At 44.3% G+C, this 18,897-nt stretch overlaps 1 protein-coding gene across 1 annotated transcript; it reads left to right on the top strand.

The window, feature by feature from the left end:
* Positions 1–15,399: 15,399 nt before the first annotated feature.
* On the top strand, positions 15,400–18,471 carry LOC123048777 (uncharacterized). The gene is made up of 4 exons (XM_044471808.1): positions 15,400–15,874; positions 16,167–16,446; positions 17,318–17,437; positions 17,979–18,471. Exons 1-2 carry the CDS (start codon positions 15,509–15,511, stop codon positions 16,443–16,445), a joined length of 645 nt encoding a protein of 214 aa, XP_044327743.1. The 5' UTR covers positions 15,400–15,508; the 3' UTR covers position 16,446; positions 17,318–17,437; positions 17,979–18,471.
* The last annotated feature ends 426 nt before the right edge of the window (positions 18,472–18,897 follow it).

Genomic DNA, 18,897 nt, shown 5'->3' with positions numbered 1-18,897 from the left:
CTATTGATCTACAACATAATTTGCAAAAATACTATCAGGACTAAGTTCATGATAAATTTAAGTTCAATTAATCATATTACTTAAGAACTCCCACTTAGATAGACATCCCTCTAATCCTCTAAGTGATCACGTGATCCATATCAACTAAACCATGTCCGATCATCACGTGAGATGGAGTAGTTTCAACGGTGAACATCACTATGTTGATCATATCTACTATATGATTCACGCTCGACCTTTTGGTCTCCGTGTTCCGAGGCCATATCTGTTATATGCTAGGCTCGTCAAGCTTAACCTGAGTATTCCGCGTGTGCAACTGTTTTGCACCCGTTGTATTTGAACATAGAGCCTATCACACCCGATCATCACGTGGTGTCTCAGCACGAAGAACTTTCGCAACGGTGCATACTCAGGGAGAACACTTATACTTTGATAATTTAGTGAGGGATCATCTTATAATGCTACCGTCAATCAAAGCAAGATAAGATGCATAAAAGATAAACATCACATGCAATCAATATAAGTGATATGATATGGCCATCATCATCTTGTGCTTGTGATCTCCATCTCCGAAGCACCGTCATGATCACCATCGTCACCGGCGCGACACCTTGATCCCCATCGTAGCATCGTTGTCGTCTCGCCAATCTTATGCTTCTACGACTATCGCTACCGCTTAGTGATAAAGTAAAGCATTACAGGGCGATTGCATTGCATACAATAAAGCGACAAACATATGGCTCCTGCTAGTTGCCAATAACTCGGTTACAAAACATGATCATCTCATACAATAAAATTTAGCATCATGTCTTGACCATATCACATCACAACATGCCCTGCAAAAACAAGTTAGACGTCCTCTACTTTGTTGTTGCAAGTTTTACGTGGCTGCTACGGGCTTAGCAAGAACCGTTCTCACCTACGCATCAAAACCACAACGATAGTTTGTCAAGTTGGTGCTGTTTTAACCTTCGCAAGGACCGGGCGTAGCCACACTCGGTTCAACTAAAGTTGGAGAAACTGACACCCGCCAGCCACCTCTGTGCAAAGCACGTCGGAAGAACCAGTCTCGCGTAAGCGTACGCGTAATGTCGGTCCGGGCCGCTTCATCCAACAATACTGCCGAACAAAAGTATGACATGCTGGTAAGCAGTATGATTTATATCGCCCACAACTTGCTTGTGTTCTACTCGTGCATATAACATCAACGCATAAATCCAGGCTCGGATGCCACTGTTGGGGAACGTAGTAATTTCAAAAATTTCTTACGCACACGCAAGATCATGGTGATGCATAGCAACGAGAGGGGAGAGTGTTGTCCACGTACCCTCGTAGACCGAAAGCGGAAGCGTTAACACAACGCGGTTGATGTAGTCGTACGTCTTCACGATCCGACCGATCAAGTACCGAACGCACGGCACCTCCGAGTTCAGCACACGTTCAGCTCGATGACGTCCCTCGAACTCCGATCCAGCCGAGTTTTGAGGGAGAGTTCCGTCAGCACGACGGCGTGGTGACGATGATGATGTTCTACCGACGCAGGGCTTCGCCTAAGCACCGCTACGATATTATCGAGGTGGATTATGGTGGAGGGGGGCACCGCACACGGCTAAGAGATCAAGAGATCAATTGTTGTGTCTTTGGGGTGCCCCCCTGCCCCCGTATATAAAGGAGCAAGGGGGGAGGCGGCCGGCCTAGGAGGAGGGCGCGCCAAGGGGGGAGTCCTACTCCCACCGGGAGTAGGACTCCTCCTTTCATTGTTGGAGTAGGAGAGAAGGAAAGAGGGGGAGAGGGAGAAGGAAAAGGGGGCTGCACCCCTTGTCCAATTCGGACTAGAGGGGGGGTGCGCGCCTCCTTCCTTTTGGCCTCTCTCCTCTATTCCCATATGGCCCAATAAGGCCCAATACTTCCCCCGGCGAATTCCCGTAACTCTCCGGTACAACGATAAATACCCGAATCACTCGAAACCTTTCCGAAGTCCGAATATAGTCGTCCAATATATCGATCTTTACGTCTCGGCCATTTCGGGACTCCTCGTCATGTCCCCGATCTCATCCGGGACTCCGAACTACCTTCGGTACATCAAAACACAAAAACTCATAATATAACCGTCATCGAACTTTAAGCGTGCGGACCCTACGGGTTCGAGAACAATGTAGACATGACCGAGACACGTCTCCGGTCAATAACCAATAGCGGAACCTGGATGCTCATATTGGCTCCCACATATTCTACGAAGATCTTTATCGGTCAAACCGCATAACAACATATGTTGTTCCCTTTGTCATCGGTATGTTACTTGCCCGAGATTCGATCGTCGGTATCTCAATACCTAGTTCAATCTCGTTACCGGCAAGTCTCTTTATTCGTTCTGTAATAGATCATCCCGCAACTAGCTCATTAGTTGCAATGCTTGCAAGGCTTATAGTGATGTGCATTACCGAGTGGGCCCAGAGATACCTCTCCGACAATCGGAGTGACAAATCCTAATCTCGAAATACGCCAACCCAACAAGTACCTTCGGAGACACCTGTAGAGCACCTTTATAATCACCCAGTTACGTTGTGACGTTTGGTAGCACACAAAGTGTTCCTCCGGTAAACGGGAGTTGCATAATCTCATAGTCATAGGAACATGTATAAGTCATGAAGAAAGCAATAGCAACATACTAAACGATCGTGTGCTAAGCTAACGGAATTGGTCAAGTCAATCACATCATTCTCCTAATGATGTGATCCCATTAATCAAACGACAACTCATGTCAATGGCTAGGAAACATAACCATCTTTGATCAACGAGCTAGTCAAGTAGAGGCATACTAGTGACACTCTGTTTGTCTATGTATTCACACATGTATCATGTTTCCGGTTAATACAATTCTAGCATGAATAATAAACATTTATCATGATATAAGGAAATAAATAATAACTTTATTATTGCCTCTAGGGCATATTTCCTTCAGTCTCCCACTTGCACTAGAGTCAATAATCTAGTTCACATCGCCATGTGATTTAACATCAATAGTTCACATCACCATGTGATTAACACCCATAGTTCACATCGTCATGTGACCAACACCCAAAGGGTTTACTAGAGTCAATAATCTAGTTCACATCGCTATGTGATTAACACCCAAAGAGTACTAAGGTGTGATCATGTTTTGCTTGTGAGATAATTTTAGTCAACGGGTCTGTCACATTCAGATCCGTAAGTTGCAAATTTCTATGTCTACAATGCTCTGCACGGAGCTACTCTAGCTAATTGCTGCCACTTTCAATATGTATCTAGATCGAGACTTAGAGTCATCCAGCTCTGTGTCAAAACTTGCATCGACGTAACTCTTTACGACGAATCTTTTTTCACCTCCATAACCGAGAAATATTTCCTTATTCCACTAAGGATAATTTTGACCGCTGTCCCGTGATCTACTCCTTGATCACTATTGTACCCTCTTGCCAAAATCATGGTGAGGTACACAATAGGTCCGGTACACAGCATAGCATACTTTATAGAACCTATGACTGAGGCATAGGAAATGACTTTCATTCTCTTTTTTCTATTTTCTGCTGTGGTCGGGTTTTGAGTCTTTACTCAACTTTATACTTTGCAATACAGGCAAGAACTCTTTCTTTGACTGTTCCATTTTGAACTACTTCAAAATCTTGTCAAGGTATGTACTCATTGAAAAAACTTATCAAGCGTCTTGATTTATCTCTATAAATCTTGATGCTCAATATGTAAGCAGCTTCACCGAGGTCTTTCTTTGAAAAACTCCTTTCAAACACTCCTTCATGCTTCGCTGAATAATTCTACATTATTTCCGATGAACAATATGTCATTCACATATACTTATCAGGAATGCTGTAGTGCTCCCACTCACTTTCTTGTAAATACAGGCTTTAACACAAGTCTGTATAAAACTATATCCTTTGATCAACTTATCAAAGCGTATATTCCAACTCCGAGATGCTTGCACCAGTCCATAGATGGATCGCTGGAGCTTGCATATTTTGTTAGCACCTTTAGGATTGACAAAACCTTCTGGTTGCATCATATACAACTCTTCTTTAATAAATCCATTAAAGAATGCAATTTTGTTTATCCATTTGCCATATTTCATAAAATGCGGCAATTGCTAACATGATTCAGACAGACTTAAGCATAGATACGAGTGAGAAACTCTCATCGTAGTCAACACCTTAAACTTGTCGAAAACCTTTTGCGACAATTCTAGCTTTGTGGATAGTAACACTACTATCAGCGTCCGTCTTCCTCTTGAAGATCCATTTAATCTCAATGGCTCACCAATCATCGGGCAAGTCAATCAAAGTCCATACTTTGTTCTCATACATGGATCCCATCTCAGATTTCATGGCCTCAAGCCAATTTGCGGAATCTGGGCTCATCATCGCTTCCTCCTAGTTCGTAGGTTCATCATGGTCAAGTAGCATGACCTCCAGAACAGGATTACCGTACCACTCTGGTGCGGATCTTACTCTGGTTGACCTACGAGGTTCGGTAGTAACTTGATTTGAAGTTACATGATCATCATCATTAGCTTCCTCACTAGTTGGTGTAGTAGTCACAGGAACAGATTTCTGTGATGAACTATTTTCCAATAAGGGAGCAGGTACAGTTACCTCATCAAGTTCTACTTTCCTCCCACTCACTTCTTTCGAGAGAAACTCCTTCTTTAGAAAGGATCCATTCTTAGCAACGAATATCTTGCCTTCGGATCTGTGATAGAAGGTGTACCCAATAGTCTCCTTTGGGTATCCTATGAAAACACATTTCTCCGATTTGGGTTCGAGCTTATCAGGTTGAAACCTTTTTCACATAAGCATTGCAACCTCAAACTTTAAGAACTGACAACTTAGGTTTCTTGCCAAACCATAGTTCATACGGTGTAGTCTCAACGGATTTAGACGGTGCCCTATTTAACGTGAATGTAGCTGTCTCTAATGTATAACCCCAAAACGATAGTAGTAGATCGGTAAGAGACATCATAGATTGTACCATATCTAATAAAGTACGGTAACGATGTTCGGACACACCATTACACTGTGGTGTTCCAGGTGGCGTGAGTAGTGAAACTATTTCACATTGTTTTAACTGAAGGCCAAACTCGTAACTCAAATACTCTTCTCCACGATCAGATCGTAGAAACTTTATTTTCTTGTTACGATGATTTTCCACTTCACTCTGAAATTATATGAACTTTTCAAATGTTTCAGACTTCTGTTTCATTAAGTAGATATACCCATATCTGCTCAAATCATCTATGAAGGTCAGAAAATAATGATACCTGCTACGAGCCTCAATATTCATCGGACCACATACATCTGTATGTATGATTTCCAACAAATCTGTTGCTCTCTCCATAGTTCCGGAGAATGGCGTTTTAGTCATCTTGCCCATGAGGCACGGTTTGCAAGCATCAAGTGATTCATAATCAAGTGATTCCAAAATCCCATCAGTATGGAGTTTCTTCATGCGCTTTACACCAATATGACCTAAACGGCAGTGCCACAAATAAGTTGCACTATCATTATTAACTTTGCATCTTTTGGCTTCATTATTATGAATATGTGTATCACTACGATCGAGATCCAACAAACCATTTTATTGGGTGTATGACCATAGAAGGTTTTATTCATGTAAACAGAACAACAATTATTCTCTAATTTAAATGAATAAACGTATTGCAACAAACATGATCAAATCATATTCATGCTCAACGCAAACACCAAATAACACTTATTTAGTTTCAACACTAATCCCGAAAGTATAGGGAGTGTGCGATGATGATCATATCAATCTTGGAACCACTTCCAACACACATCGTCACTTCACCCTTAACTAGTCTCCGTTCATTCCGCAACTCCTGTCTCGAGTTACTACTCTTAGCAAATGAACCAGTATCAAATGCCGAGGGGTTGCTATAAACACTAGTAAAGTACACATCAATAACATGTATATCCAATATACCTTTGTTCACTTTGCCATCCTTCTTATCCACCAAATACTTGGGGTAGTTCCGCTTCTAGTGACCAGTCCCTTTGCAGTAGAAGCACTTAGTCTCAGGCTTAGGACCAGACTTAGGCTTCTTCACTTGAGCAGCAACTTGCTTGCCGTTCTTCTTGAAGTGCCCCTTCTTCCCCTTGCCCTTTTCTTGAAACTAGTGGTCTCGACAACCATCAACACTTGATGTTTTTTCTTAATTTCTACCTTCGTCGATTTCAGCATCACGAAGAGCTCGGGAATTACTTTCGTCATCCCTTGCATACTATAGTTCATCACCAAGTTCTACTAACTTGGTGATGGTGACTAGAGAATTCTGTCAATCACTATTTTATCTTGAAGATTAACTCCCACTTGATTCAAGCGATTGTAGTACCCAGACAATCCGAGCACATGCTCACTGCTTGAGCTATTCTCCTCCATCTTTTAGCTATAGAACTTGTTGGAGACTTCATATCTCTCAACTCGGGTATTTGCTTGAAATATTAACTTCAACTCCTGGAACATCTCATATGGTCCATGACGTTCAAAACGTCTTTGAAGTCCCGATTCTAAGCCGTTAAGCATGGTGCACTAAACTATCAAGTAGTCATCATATTGAGCTAGCCAAACGTTCATAACGTCTTCATCTGCTCCTGCAATAGGTCTGTCACCTAGCGGTGCATCAAGGACATAATTCTTCTGTGCAGCAATGAGGATAATCCTCAGATCACGGATCCAATCCACATCTTTGCTACTAACATCTTTCAACTTAATTTTTCTCTAGGAACATATCAAAAATAAACACAGGGAAGCAACAACGCGAGCTATTGATCTACAACATAATTTGCAAAAATACTATCAGGACTAAGTTCATGATAAATTTAAGTTCAATTAATCATATTACTTAAGAACTCCCACTTAGATAGACATCCCTCTAATCCTCTAAGTGATCACGTGATCCATATCAACTAAACCATGTCCGATCATCACGTGAGATGGAGTAGTTTCAACGGTGAACATCACTATGTTGATCATATCTACTATATGATTCACGCTCGACCTTTTGGTCTCCGTGTTCCGAGGCCATATCTGTTATATGCTAGGCTCGTCAAGCTTAACCTGAGTATTCCGCGTGTGCAACTGTTTTGCACCCGTTGTATTTGAACGTAGAGCCTATCACACCCGATCATCACGTGGTGTCTCAGCACGAAGAACTTTCGCAACGGTGCATACTCAGGGAGAACACCTATACTTTGATAATTTAGTGAGGGATCATCTTATAATGCTACCGTCAATCAAAGCAAGATAAGATGCATAAAAGATAAACATCACATGCAATCAATATAAGTGATATGATATGGCCATCATCATCTTGTGCTTGTGATCTCCATCTCCGAAGCACCGTCATGATCACCATCCTCACCGGCGCGACACCTTGATCCCCATCGTAGCATCGTTCTCGTCTCGCCAATCTTATGCTTCTACGACTATCGCTACCGCTTAGTGATAAAGTAAAGCATTACAGGGCGATTGCATTGCATACAATAAAGCGACAACCATATGGCTCCTGCTAGTTGCCGATAACTCGGTTACAAAACATGATCATCTCATACAATAAAATTTAGCATCATGTCTTGACCATATCACATCACAACATGCCCTGCAAAAACAAGTTAGACGTCCTCTACTTTGTTGTTGCAAGTTTTACGTGGCTGCTACGGGCTTAGCAAGAACCGTTCTCACCTACGCATCAAAACCACAACGATAGTTTGTCAAGTTGGTGCTGTTTTAACCTTCGCAAGGACCGGGCGTAGCCACACTCGGTTCAACTAAAGTTGGAGAAACTGACACCCGCCAGCCACCTCTGTGCAAAGCACGTCGGAAGAACCAGTCTCGCGTAAGCGTACGCGTAATGTCGGTCCGGGCCGCTTCATCCAACAATACCGCCGAACCAAAGTATGACATGCTGGTAAGCAGTATGATTTATATCGCCCACAACTCGCTTGTGTTCTACTCGTGCATATAACATCAACGCATAAAACCAGGCTCGGATGCCACTGTTGGGGAACGTAGTAATTTCAAAAATTTCTTACGCACACGCAAGATCATGGTGATGCATAGCAACGAGAGGGGAGAGTGTTGTCCACGTACCCTCGTAGACCGAAAGCGGAAGCGTTAACACAACGCGGTTGATGTAGTAGTACGTCTTCACGATCCGACCGATCAAGTACCGAACGCACGACACCTCCGAGTTCAGCACACGTTCAGCTCGATGACGTCCCTCGAACTCCGATCCAGCCGAGTTTTGAGGGAGAGTTCCGTCAGCACGACGGCGTGGTGACGATGATGATGTTCTACCGACGCAGGGCTTCGCCTAAGCACCGCTACGATATTATCGAGGTGGATTATGGTGGAGGGGGGCACCGCACACGGCTAAGAGATCAAGAGATCAATTGTTGTGTCTTTGGGGTGCCCCCCTGCCCCCGTATATAAAGGAGCAAGGGGGGAGGCGGCCGGCCTAGGAGGAGGGCGCGCCAAGGGGGGAGTCCTACTCCCACCGGGAGTAGGACTCCTCCTTTCCTTGTTGGAGTAAGAGAGAAGGAAAGAGGGGGAGAGGGAGAAGGAAAAGGGGGCTGCACCCCTTGTCCAATTCGGACCAGAGGGGGGGTGCGCGCCTCCTTCCTTTTGGCCTCTCTCCTCTATTCCTATATGGCCCAATAAGGCCCAATACTTCCCCCCGGCGAATTCCCGTAACTCTCCGGTACTCTGATAAATACCCGAATCACTCGGAACCTTTCCGAAGTCCGAATATAGTCGTCCAATATATCGATCTTTACGTCTCGGCCATTTCGAGACTCCTCGTCATGTCCCAGATCTCATCCGGGACTCCGAACTACCTTCGGTACATCAAAACACAAAAACTCATAATATAACTGTCATCGAACTTTAAGCGTGCGGACCCTACGGGTTCGAGAAAAATGTAGACATGACCGAGACACGTCTCCGGTCAATAACCAATAGCGGAACCTGGATGCTCATATTGGCTCCCACATATTCTACGAAGATCTTTATCGGTCAAACCGCATAACAACATACGTTGTTCCCTTTGTCATCGGTATGTTACTTGCCCGAGATTCGATCGTCGGTATCTCAATACCTAGTTCAATCTCGTTACCGGCAAGTCTCTTTACTCGTTCCATAATACATCATCCCGCAACTAGCTCATTAGTTGCAATGCTTGCAAGGCTTATAGTGATGTGCATTACCGAGCGGGCCCAGAGATACCTCTCCGACAATCGGAGTGACAGATCCTAATCTCGAAATACGCCAACCCAACAATTACCTTCGGAGACACCTATAGAGCACCTTTATAATCACCCAGTTACGTTGTGACGTTTGGTAGCACACAAAGTGTTCTTCCGGTAAACGGGAGTTGCATAATCTCATAGTCATAGGAACATGTATAAGTCATGAAGAAAGCAATAGCAACATACTAAACGATCGTGTGCTAAGCTAACGGAATTGGTCAAGTCAATCACATCATTCTCCTAATGATGTGATCCCATTAATCAAATGACAACTCATGTCAATGGCTAGGAAACATAACCATCTTTGATCAACGAGCTAGTCAAGTAGAGGCATACTAGTGACACTCTGTTTGTCTATGTATTCACACATGTATCATGTTTCCGGTTAATACAATTCTAGCATGAGTAATAAACATTTATCATGATATAAGGAAATAAATAATAACTTCATTATTGCCTCTAGGGCATATTTCCTTCACCGGGACCAATGCCCCCCCTTTAGTCCCGGTTGATGCCACCAACCGGGACCAAAGGCCGCCGCTTCCCGCCCTTTGGGCTGCTGAAAAGAGGCCTTTGGTCCCGGTTGGTGGCACCAACTGGGACTAAAGGGTGGCATTGGTACCGGTTCGTGACAAGAACCGGGACTAAAGCTTCATGTATATAAGGCACACTTGTGAAAATTTTGGTTTGCATCTTGCAGTTCGCCCCCGACGACGCGCGCGAAGAGGACGCCGCCAGGCTGCCGGACGCCGTCGCCGTCGCCCCCGCCCCGGAGCCCACGCCGACGCCGTCGCCGTCCGCCGCCAACGCCGTCGCCGTCCGCCGCCAACGCCGTCGCCATCGCCCGTGCCCTGCTCCGTGCGCCCGCCCGGATCCTCTGCACGCCGACGCCGTCCGCCGCCCCCACCGTCGCCGTCGCCGCCCCCGGCGTCGCCCTAGCCGGCCGGCCCCGCTGTGAGCCGCCGCCGCCCCGAATCCTTTTTTTCATTTTTTTGTATATGTATTTTTTCAATGTATATATACTAGTAAGTGTTTAATAAAATTAGTTAGATTAGTTGAATTAGATGTTTTTCCATGTATTTTAGATTAGTTGAATTAGATGTTTTTTTGTCAATTTATGTATATATATGTGCATATTTAGAAAAAAATTGTGTTGAACTAGTTAAATATAATAGAACTAGTTAAACAAGTTTATTTTTAGTAAGTGCTTAGTAGTTGAACTAGTTGATTTAATAAAACTACTTTATTTTACTATAGAAGTAGTTTATTTTAGTAAGTACTACTTTATTTTATTTATAGTAAGTGCTTAATTAGTAGTTGAACTAGTTGATTTAATAAAACTACTTTATTTTACTATATATAGAAGTAGTTTATTTTTTGTAAGAACTACTTTATTTCATTTATTTATAGTAAGTGCTTAGTAGTTGAACTAGTTGAACTACTTTATTTTAGCAAGAAAATTAATAGAACTAGTTTATTTTTTTTAGTTCAAGCAATTAATCCCGCATCGACGTCGACGATGCCTATCCCGCATCCTCGTCGTCGACTCGGCGGAGGAGGCCAGCTTGATCAGAGGGGCCATGTCCGGGACTGGGCTCTGCCGGGCTGGTTTTGGGAGGTGCTACCTTCCGGTGGGCGTAGGTTGGTGAGGAGCCAGCCCGTCGCTGACCCGATCCTTGTTTGGTGGCGGTCGCGTGGGCCAGTGACGGTGCCGAGGCTTCCGGACACCACGGAGGTGGTACGTCACCGTGTCAGCGAGGAGGACCAGCACGTCCGTCGCTACATGGTTGCGTTGGAGGGCAGGTTCGACAATACCTGGCAGGTTCTTCAGGGATCTCACTGGAGCTATGATCCTGTGATGGTTCCGTCCCTTTGGGTGTCCACCGTCCGCGCCGATACCGTCAGGCGCTACTGTTCTAGCTGTACTAGCGATGCTATATGTATGATAGTATTCGAGGTGTATTAGTGATAATATTCGACGATGTACGGACGCATGGAGATGATGTAGTTTTTCTTATAATTGAATGCATCCTAATTTGAATACTACTTTATTTTGTGATTTGATTTTGCTTATTGAATGCTCAAAGTGGGAAACTACTCCTACTTTGAATGCTAAAATTGGAGAGCACTATGCAAGGCGTACGCATATGATTAGTTGATAGCTTATAGGGTTTTTGTTTTCGCAGAAATCTAGGAGCCCCCGGCCCCTCCATCATCCCCGCCGTCGTCCCCGTCACCGCCCCCTCCGACATCGAGGTGAGACTAGCCAAATCCTCTTTTAGAAAGATAATTAAACGATATTTCGGGTTGACTGTAAGTCTGTCGAGTCTCCACCATATATGAGAGGACGAAGAATCCCGACTGTTGTCGTGGGGTAGCTTCTCCTTCGTTCCCGTGTGCTAGACAATTTGGTGTAATGCACTCGGGAACGAAAGGAGGAACTACCATACCATCACCGACGGTCGCAAATGTCAGAGAGGAATCAGTGAGGGAGAGTTCCACCATATATATATGAGAGGACGAAGAATCCCGACTGTTGTCGTGGGGGTCGCTTCTCCTTTGTTCCCGTGTGCTAGACATTTTGGTGTAATGCACTCGGGGACAAATGGAGGAGCGACCATCACCAACGGTTGAATGTATACACCACGTGAGCTGAGAGTTTTCAAGAAAAGACTCGACAAACCGATAGTCAACCCGTGATGAATAATAATGATCTAACTTAGGTTTTTTAGTACATATATTTAATTGTAGACGTTTAATATTTGAATTATGAACATAGGAAATGTCGTACTCGGACGACGAAAGTCTCCCGGAGTGCGACTGGTGCCACGACGACCGTGGTCAGTGCGACAGGCCTCACCTGGACGAAGATCGACGCTTCAGTATTAAGCTGGAGGAGACCTTCGATGTTGAAACGGTACGCAACGACGGCAAGTGTTATTTTTTCATAATTAAGCACGACTTCAACTATTTCAACGTGTACTTTTCATCTTTTACAATTCGGCTAGCTTATCCCATGCCATGCAAGACGCTACGTCTTGGAGAGGATGGGTTTTGAAGACCATCAAAGTATGGAAACAAAGAAAATTCACCTAAGGACCCATCATGATATAGATTTTGAAGTAAATCTGTATAATTCTGAGAGCGTAACCCATTTTGGTTGCAAAAATTGGGAAGCATTTTGCAAGATGTATGGTTTTGATGAGGGTATGCTTGTCACCATGGATCTTGGTGATCCTAACATCGAGCAAGACAATATGGACATTTGGGTCCTTGTTGATACGCCTCCAATTCTACCGCTATGTGAGTTTCTCAAACATAGTTATTAGCTAATTTATATTGTTCATTTCAAAATAGTTGACAGCTTATTTTCATTGACATCTTATTTTGATTGTTCAAACAATGTGCGGAACATGGTAGACAGAACCTACTACACCGATGGCTCTAAGTTAACTTATAAGGAGAAAACTCATCTGGTCGGATTTTGTACTGATCTTGAGAATTACAATATCTATTGTAAAACTCCTCCACATTATGGTCAATACGTGCCACTAGTGCACGTGTTGAACTACGGTAACTACTATGGAGATACCATGGTAAGATTTCTTACTATTACGACATCCGTGCATCTTTTGCATACTTCTAAAACTATTACATCATTGCTAACTATGAAGTTATTACTATGTTTTTCAACAGATAATCCCAGAGGATTGTGTGCCTCATTTGATGTATCAGAATGGTAGGCTTGATGTTTTGAACATACAACCAGGTCATCCTACGAATCTCAACTGTCCATACCAGATTTCTAAAAGAAGTGGAGACATGCAAATCAAAGAATGGAAAAAATGTATGGACAGTCGCAAGGAGGTTCTTGGAAGCAAAAGGAAGCGAAGCGCAAGAATTGGAGACAGGATAATCTCCATTCTCCATAATGGAGAGTCAGGGTCTATATTGTTTTATGCTATTTTACCTTAAAGAGGGTATTTCGGTCCTACCTAATACTGATGATCATGTGCTAAGAATAATTAAGTAGGGTTGGTTCGATGACTATGAGGATGATGATCGTATGACTGGTTATTAATAATGAGTAGAAGTTGTATGATGATGATTAGTAGGACTTGTTATTATATATGATGATGCATGATGCGCGCATGAAGAGTTATTATATATCAGCGGGTGAAATGAACATGGATTGGATTGAAGTGAAGGCAACATGCATGTGGTGCATGTCGAAAGTAGTACAATCCAAACTTGATCAAGTTAGGATTAGTATTACTTTTGACATGCACCACATGTTGCCTTCACTTCAATCTAAGCCATGTTTAGGCATAGCAGTACGTAGCATTGGTAAACCAAGCACGGAGATATAAGAGAGGACACTTCTCTCTAATAGCTACCTAATAACAACCTAAATTAACCCCCAAAACCCTAAATCAGCCCCTTTAAAAAAACAAAAACCTCAGCTCCAGCCAGATGCTGACGCGTGGATGCCTATTGGTCCCGGTTGGTGTCACCAACCGGGACCAAAGGCCCCCCGGCCTGGGCTGGCCACAGAGGCCACGTGGAGGCCCATCTATCCCGGTTCGTATAAGAACCGGGACTAAAGGGTTAGGGCATTAGTAACGACCCTTTAGTCCCGGTTCAAAAACCAGGACAAAGGCCCTTACCAACCGGGACAATAGGCCCTTTTTCTACTAGTGGTTGGTGGATCGGCACGTACCCCTCCGCCCACGAGGCCGCGCGTGCCTTCGACGTGGCGGTGTGGCGTGCCGAGAGGCCTCGGTCGCACCTCAACTTTCCAGAGATCGAGAGTCGGGCGGAAGCGGAGATGCTTGTGCCGCAGGGCATCAACATGAAGGAGATCACGACGAAGAAGAAGAAGAAGAAGAAGAAGAAGAAGAAGAAGAAGAAGAAGAAGAAGAAGAAGAAGAAGAAGCCGTCGGTTGTCGTCAGTGCTGGCGAGACCGATGAGGAGGCGATGGCGAGGTTTGCTCGGGAGCATCCGGAGTACGTCCAAGCCGAGCTGGAGTACTACTAGAAGCGTGAGGCGGAGCAGAATAAGAAGGGGCCGAAGAAGGAGGATGAGGCCGGTCCCTCGACGGTGATCCCCATCGAGTCCTCTTCCGAGGAGGACTGGGCAGACTTCTCGGAGGAGGAGGAGGAGGAGGAGGAGGAGGGGTGCGACGACCCGACGAAGGAGGAGTTCTGGGAGCAGTTCCGTAGCTCCGATGAGGAGTAGTTTATCTAGTAGTTTGAATAAGCAGTAGTTGAAGTTGATGTATGAAACTATGTTGAATTTGATGTTTGAACTATGTTGAATGGACTAATAGTATGTCGTTTTACGCCTTCATTTTGGACCATCTATTGGAGTTGCTCTTTTGGACCATCAATTTGGACCATCTGTTGGAGATGAGCTTTTTTCGGAGCTCCAAAACGCACTTTTTGATGGTCCAAATTTTACATCTCCGGTTTTGGACCGCCAAATTTTGAACCATCTATTGGAGATGCTCTTAGCACATTGGCGGGCCTTGGCGGGACGCCGCCCTGCACCCCTAAGTTCTATGCAATAATATAATAAAATAACTGATACTGGCGAAAAAACCCATCTCGTTTAACAACTGCTTTCGGTGAATAGGCCGCTGCATAATTTGCAACCACTGAGAGGTAATTGTGAGCAGGATCAAATCGGGCACTGACCATTTCCGTATGCCCGTTTAGAACCCGAATCCAGCTGAGGAAATGGGCCAGAACATAACCCGGAAGGGAAACAGCTGGCCGCAAAATTTGAGCTCATTACTAATGTATCAGGCTTATTTTATACTTTCTATTGCTTTATGTGTGTTTAAAATGTACACTTATTAATACTTGACTATTGTTTATGTATAAGTTTGCTTTTAAGTATTTACATATTCGGTTGGCTTTGAGAAGGAGAGATAGAGCAGGGTAATTATGAGCTGGGGCAGGATAGAATCGGGCGCTCACCAGTTCGGCGTACCCGTTTGGAACCCGAATCCACTAGATGAAACGGGTTAGAACTGAACCCGGAAGTGAAGCGGGACAGCTGGCCGAAAACCCCCCTCCCCTGTTCGTCGCCAATCCTCATTTCCCACAAACCCCCGTCCCGTCGCTGCGCCAACCCAACCACTCCGGCATTCCGCCCCCATCCAAGCTTCGAGGAGCTAGGGCTTCCCACTCCGATGGCCGCCCTGAAGCCCTCGCCGCCGCCGGTGCCGGCGGGGATCGTCGTCGCGGTGCTCGCGCTCGTGCGCGTCGTCCTCACCCTGACGCTGTCGCTCGGCCGCGTCCTCGTCGCGGACGAAGCGCTCCCCTACCTGGGCTTCGCGACTCTGTGGGTCATCTCCGCGGCCGCGGCTACCAAGGTCGTGGGGAGCCGGGCCTGGGCCGAGGGCTCCGCCCCCGCCGTGTTTCTCCAGGCGCTCACGGGCGGGGTTCTCAAGGCCAGCTTCCTTGTCTTGCAAGCGCTTGGCGCCGTGATGCTGTGCGGCCAGTTCCTGCTCTACGTGGTCGCATCTGCATCTGGATCCGGTTCAGAGTTCCAGAAGGTATCGTCGAAATAAGCACCTGTAACATTTCCTTCAATTGAATTACCGCAGTAGATAGGCAGCAAGCTAGTGACTGAGCTCTAGATTAATACAGTACTGTAGTACATAAACAAAATTTACGTGTCCACTACTTTAATTAAGTTGCCAAACAAAATATAAGTTGTCCTGATGGGAATAAGAATGAGGATGTAGTGTAGTGTTTCATGTGAGTTCATCTGCATCATTCAATTTTCGACCCATTCCATACTCATGTCCCTCGTTATGGTTTTGCTGAAATTGCTGTCCTCCTCAGAGAGCCCATGGAGCTTTCAACAAGGAGTTGATTAGGGGGGATCCTCCCCGCACTGCAGTCCTTGGAACGTTCGCATCTACACTCCTCATCCTGCTAATTTTAGCTGGTTCTCTGGTGGAATGCATGATGTCGAAAAAGATTGGTTCTGTGATTGTGGATGTGGGGATATTTGGTTCCAGTGCGATAGCTTGCTTTGTTGTCATTCCAGCTGTAGTACTGACTAACTGGAGGGAGGACCAGATGTCAAAGAAAAACATGACTCACGTCGCAAACTATTGAGGTATGTACCTTTCCCTATATCTAGGAGCCATATTATTTTCAGCATATGTGTATATTTTGTGTACATTATTAGTCTCCTAATAACATGAAAACAGTTACAGTGTTGTGAATTTGCAATCATTTTTCTTAGCTGTAGGAAACTTGGTTGTTGTTTGTTAACATGGAGTACTGTTATATGTGTTAAAGCAATGACGGTTTTCCTATTCTCTCTGGTAGTTGCATATTTGCATTTATGACAAACATTGAGGTTAGCCTCAATTTTCAGTTGTGCTGAGAGGCCAACCGCCGCAGTTCTACTGTATGCCTTTGTTGCAAACTGACCATCAGAATGATTAGTATAATGTACTAGAAATAGTACTTTTACATTGCATTGCTTCTATCTGTGCAGATAGAGAGATTAAAATACAACTCATTTGCCTCTTCTTAACTTTTTGCAAGCACCTTTCTTACAAGCATGAGGTTTCTAGTTTCTGAATCCCGAGTAACACTTAAGGTGTTTATAACTGTGTATCAAACCATTCTGTCATGCATCCCAGTTAGTCCTGCAAGAGAGTTCTCTTTCTTGGCTGTCGATAGATGTTAGCTAATATTTAAGTGGTGCATTAGTCTCCATAGCTCAGGAGCTAAGTGTTTATCCATCGAAATCCACCGTAAGTGCTGCGCCTCAAATTTCAAAGGGCTGGGTTATTGGGTATCTTCTACTTACTCAATTCAATTATTCAAGTCAGTAAACTCAGTAAAGCAGTCGACACTTACCTTAAACAGTAGCTACTTTATCTACTTGCATGCGGTGTTGTTCCATCTCATTTCTGTACAAGTGCCTTCAGAGCACATATGTTGATATTGTAGTGATATATTCTCTTCTTTCACAGGTTCTTGTGCAAAAAACATGAAGAATACTACTGTTGTGGGGATGATTGCATAATGACAACTATATTTCATTCAGACAAGCCACATGATGCCATTAGTTCCATTGAAATTTTCTTATTCTGGTATTTATCCCCGAAAAGTTATTTTGCCAACTAGTTTCCCGTGCATACCACTCTTTTGTGCCCCGTGGAGTGTGGATTGCCATGCTTTGCTCTGCCCAGTGGTCCTCTTAGTGTAATTCATGGGAATGTATGGGGCTTCTGAGCTCAAGATGGCCTCCATATGTGAAATAAGTACTGATTATGTCATCTTTTACTATCGGGTGTTCCGCAATTCAGTGGCTATTAATGAGCTAGCTACCTTGTATATTGAATTTGCACCTTTGAGGCACTAGGCCTTTCCAAATTAGGCTGTCATGCGGACCAAGAAGAATTACCCTTTATATGCTGAGTCGCAATTGTTGTCCGTTCCCACTCTTGATCTAAAAAATCCCCCTCCCTGATCTAGTTGCAGCAGCATTGTAGTGAACCTTGCCAACATAGATCAGTACGTAAATAATGATAATTTAGGGTGCTTAATATCGATAGACATCTACACAAACCCCATTCAAGTTCTAGTTTTCTGCTGCTAATCTAATTGAACGTTGGCCTTCTTTATTAACAGGCATAATCCTGAATGGAAGGTGTGGAGACGGGCAAGGCAAATTACGAGAGCTGACTCTTTGCTGAAGTTTATGGCCGGTGATGACTGATGAGTTCTGGGTTATAGTTACCCGTAGGCATGACTGTAGATTGTTCTACTGCTAGTATTTCATACTCCATGTGTTAGGAGCTCCCGTAATCCGACATTGTAGTGTTCTAACGTTTACTTGCTGCTTGGAAGTCTGGAATACATGACCAGATAGTGAGGGGTATATATAACACCCTCCCGGAGGAGAATGCTTTTCTAGGCGTGTAGAATTTGCCATCTTTTCTAGGCGTGTAGAATTTACAGTTTAGTGGAGTATGTTCGTTTGCGTCTTGTGGATGTGGCTTGGGCCAGCTCAAATCTTAGGTAGCTTAAACTGGAAAGGTAAGAAATTGTGATAATGATTATATTACTCCTGTCCATTGATCGATGGGTTACCTGTGAGATATACTTTGATCTTGCCTTGTGATTCGCGTGGGTTTCTGTGTATTGTTCTTCTGATTGTTAAGAGAACAAAAATTGGAGGAACTTTGCATTAAGGACGAAGACGCTGCTGTCCATTGAAGACATTGTTGCCCCAAGTTTCCTTTTGTCGACGGTAACGACTGAGACTCTGGCCCATATCATCAATTTTCCAGTACATTGCATTAAGTGCAGCATCATTTTGAATCTAGTTTTTTTTTGCGGGAACATTTTGAATCTAGTTAATTGCGTTATCCCCAAAAGGATCGAACAGACATAATAGTTGCTTTTGACAATAACTGTTCGGAAACACTAACGCCCACACACCTGCATCGTCGTTGATTGTCTTTTGCACGAATCTTGACATGAAAAGGTGGATTTGGTGTGCTACGTAGGACAAGTCCCGTGTGTGGTGTGTATGTAGTTAGCCCAC

The sequence above is a fragment of the Triticum aestivum genome, chromosome 2D, assembly GCF_018294505.1.
Source record: "Triticum aestivum cultivar Chinese Spring chromosome 2D, IWGSC CS RefSeq v2.1, whole genome shotgun sequence".
NCBI classification, from domain to species: Eukaryota; Viridiplantae; Streptophyta; class Magnoliopsida; order Poales; family Poaceae; genus Triticum; species Triticum aestivum.
Note: the sequence above shows the minus strand (reverse complement) of the source record. Positions and strands in the feature narration are given on the sequence as shown.

Excerpts from the sequence above, each read along its gene's own strand:
- LOC123048777 (XM_044471808.1), top strand. The coding sequence starts at position 15,509 with ATGGCCGCCCTGAAGCCCTCGCCGCCGCCGGTGCCGGCGGGGATCGTC. Across the intron at positions 15,875-16,166 it reads CCGGTTCAGAGTTCCAGAAG|AGAGCCCATGGAGCTTTCAA; the intron begins GTATCGTCGAAA and ends TGTCCTCCTCAG.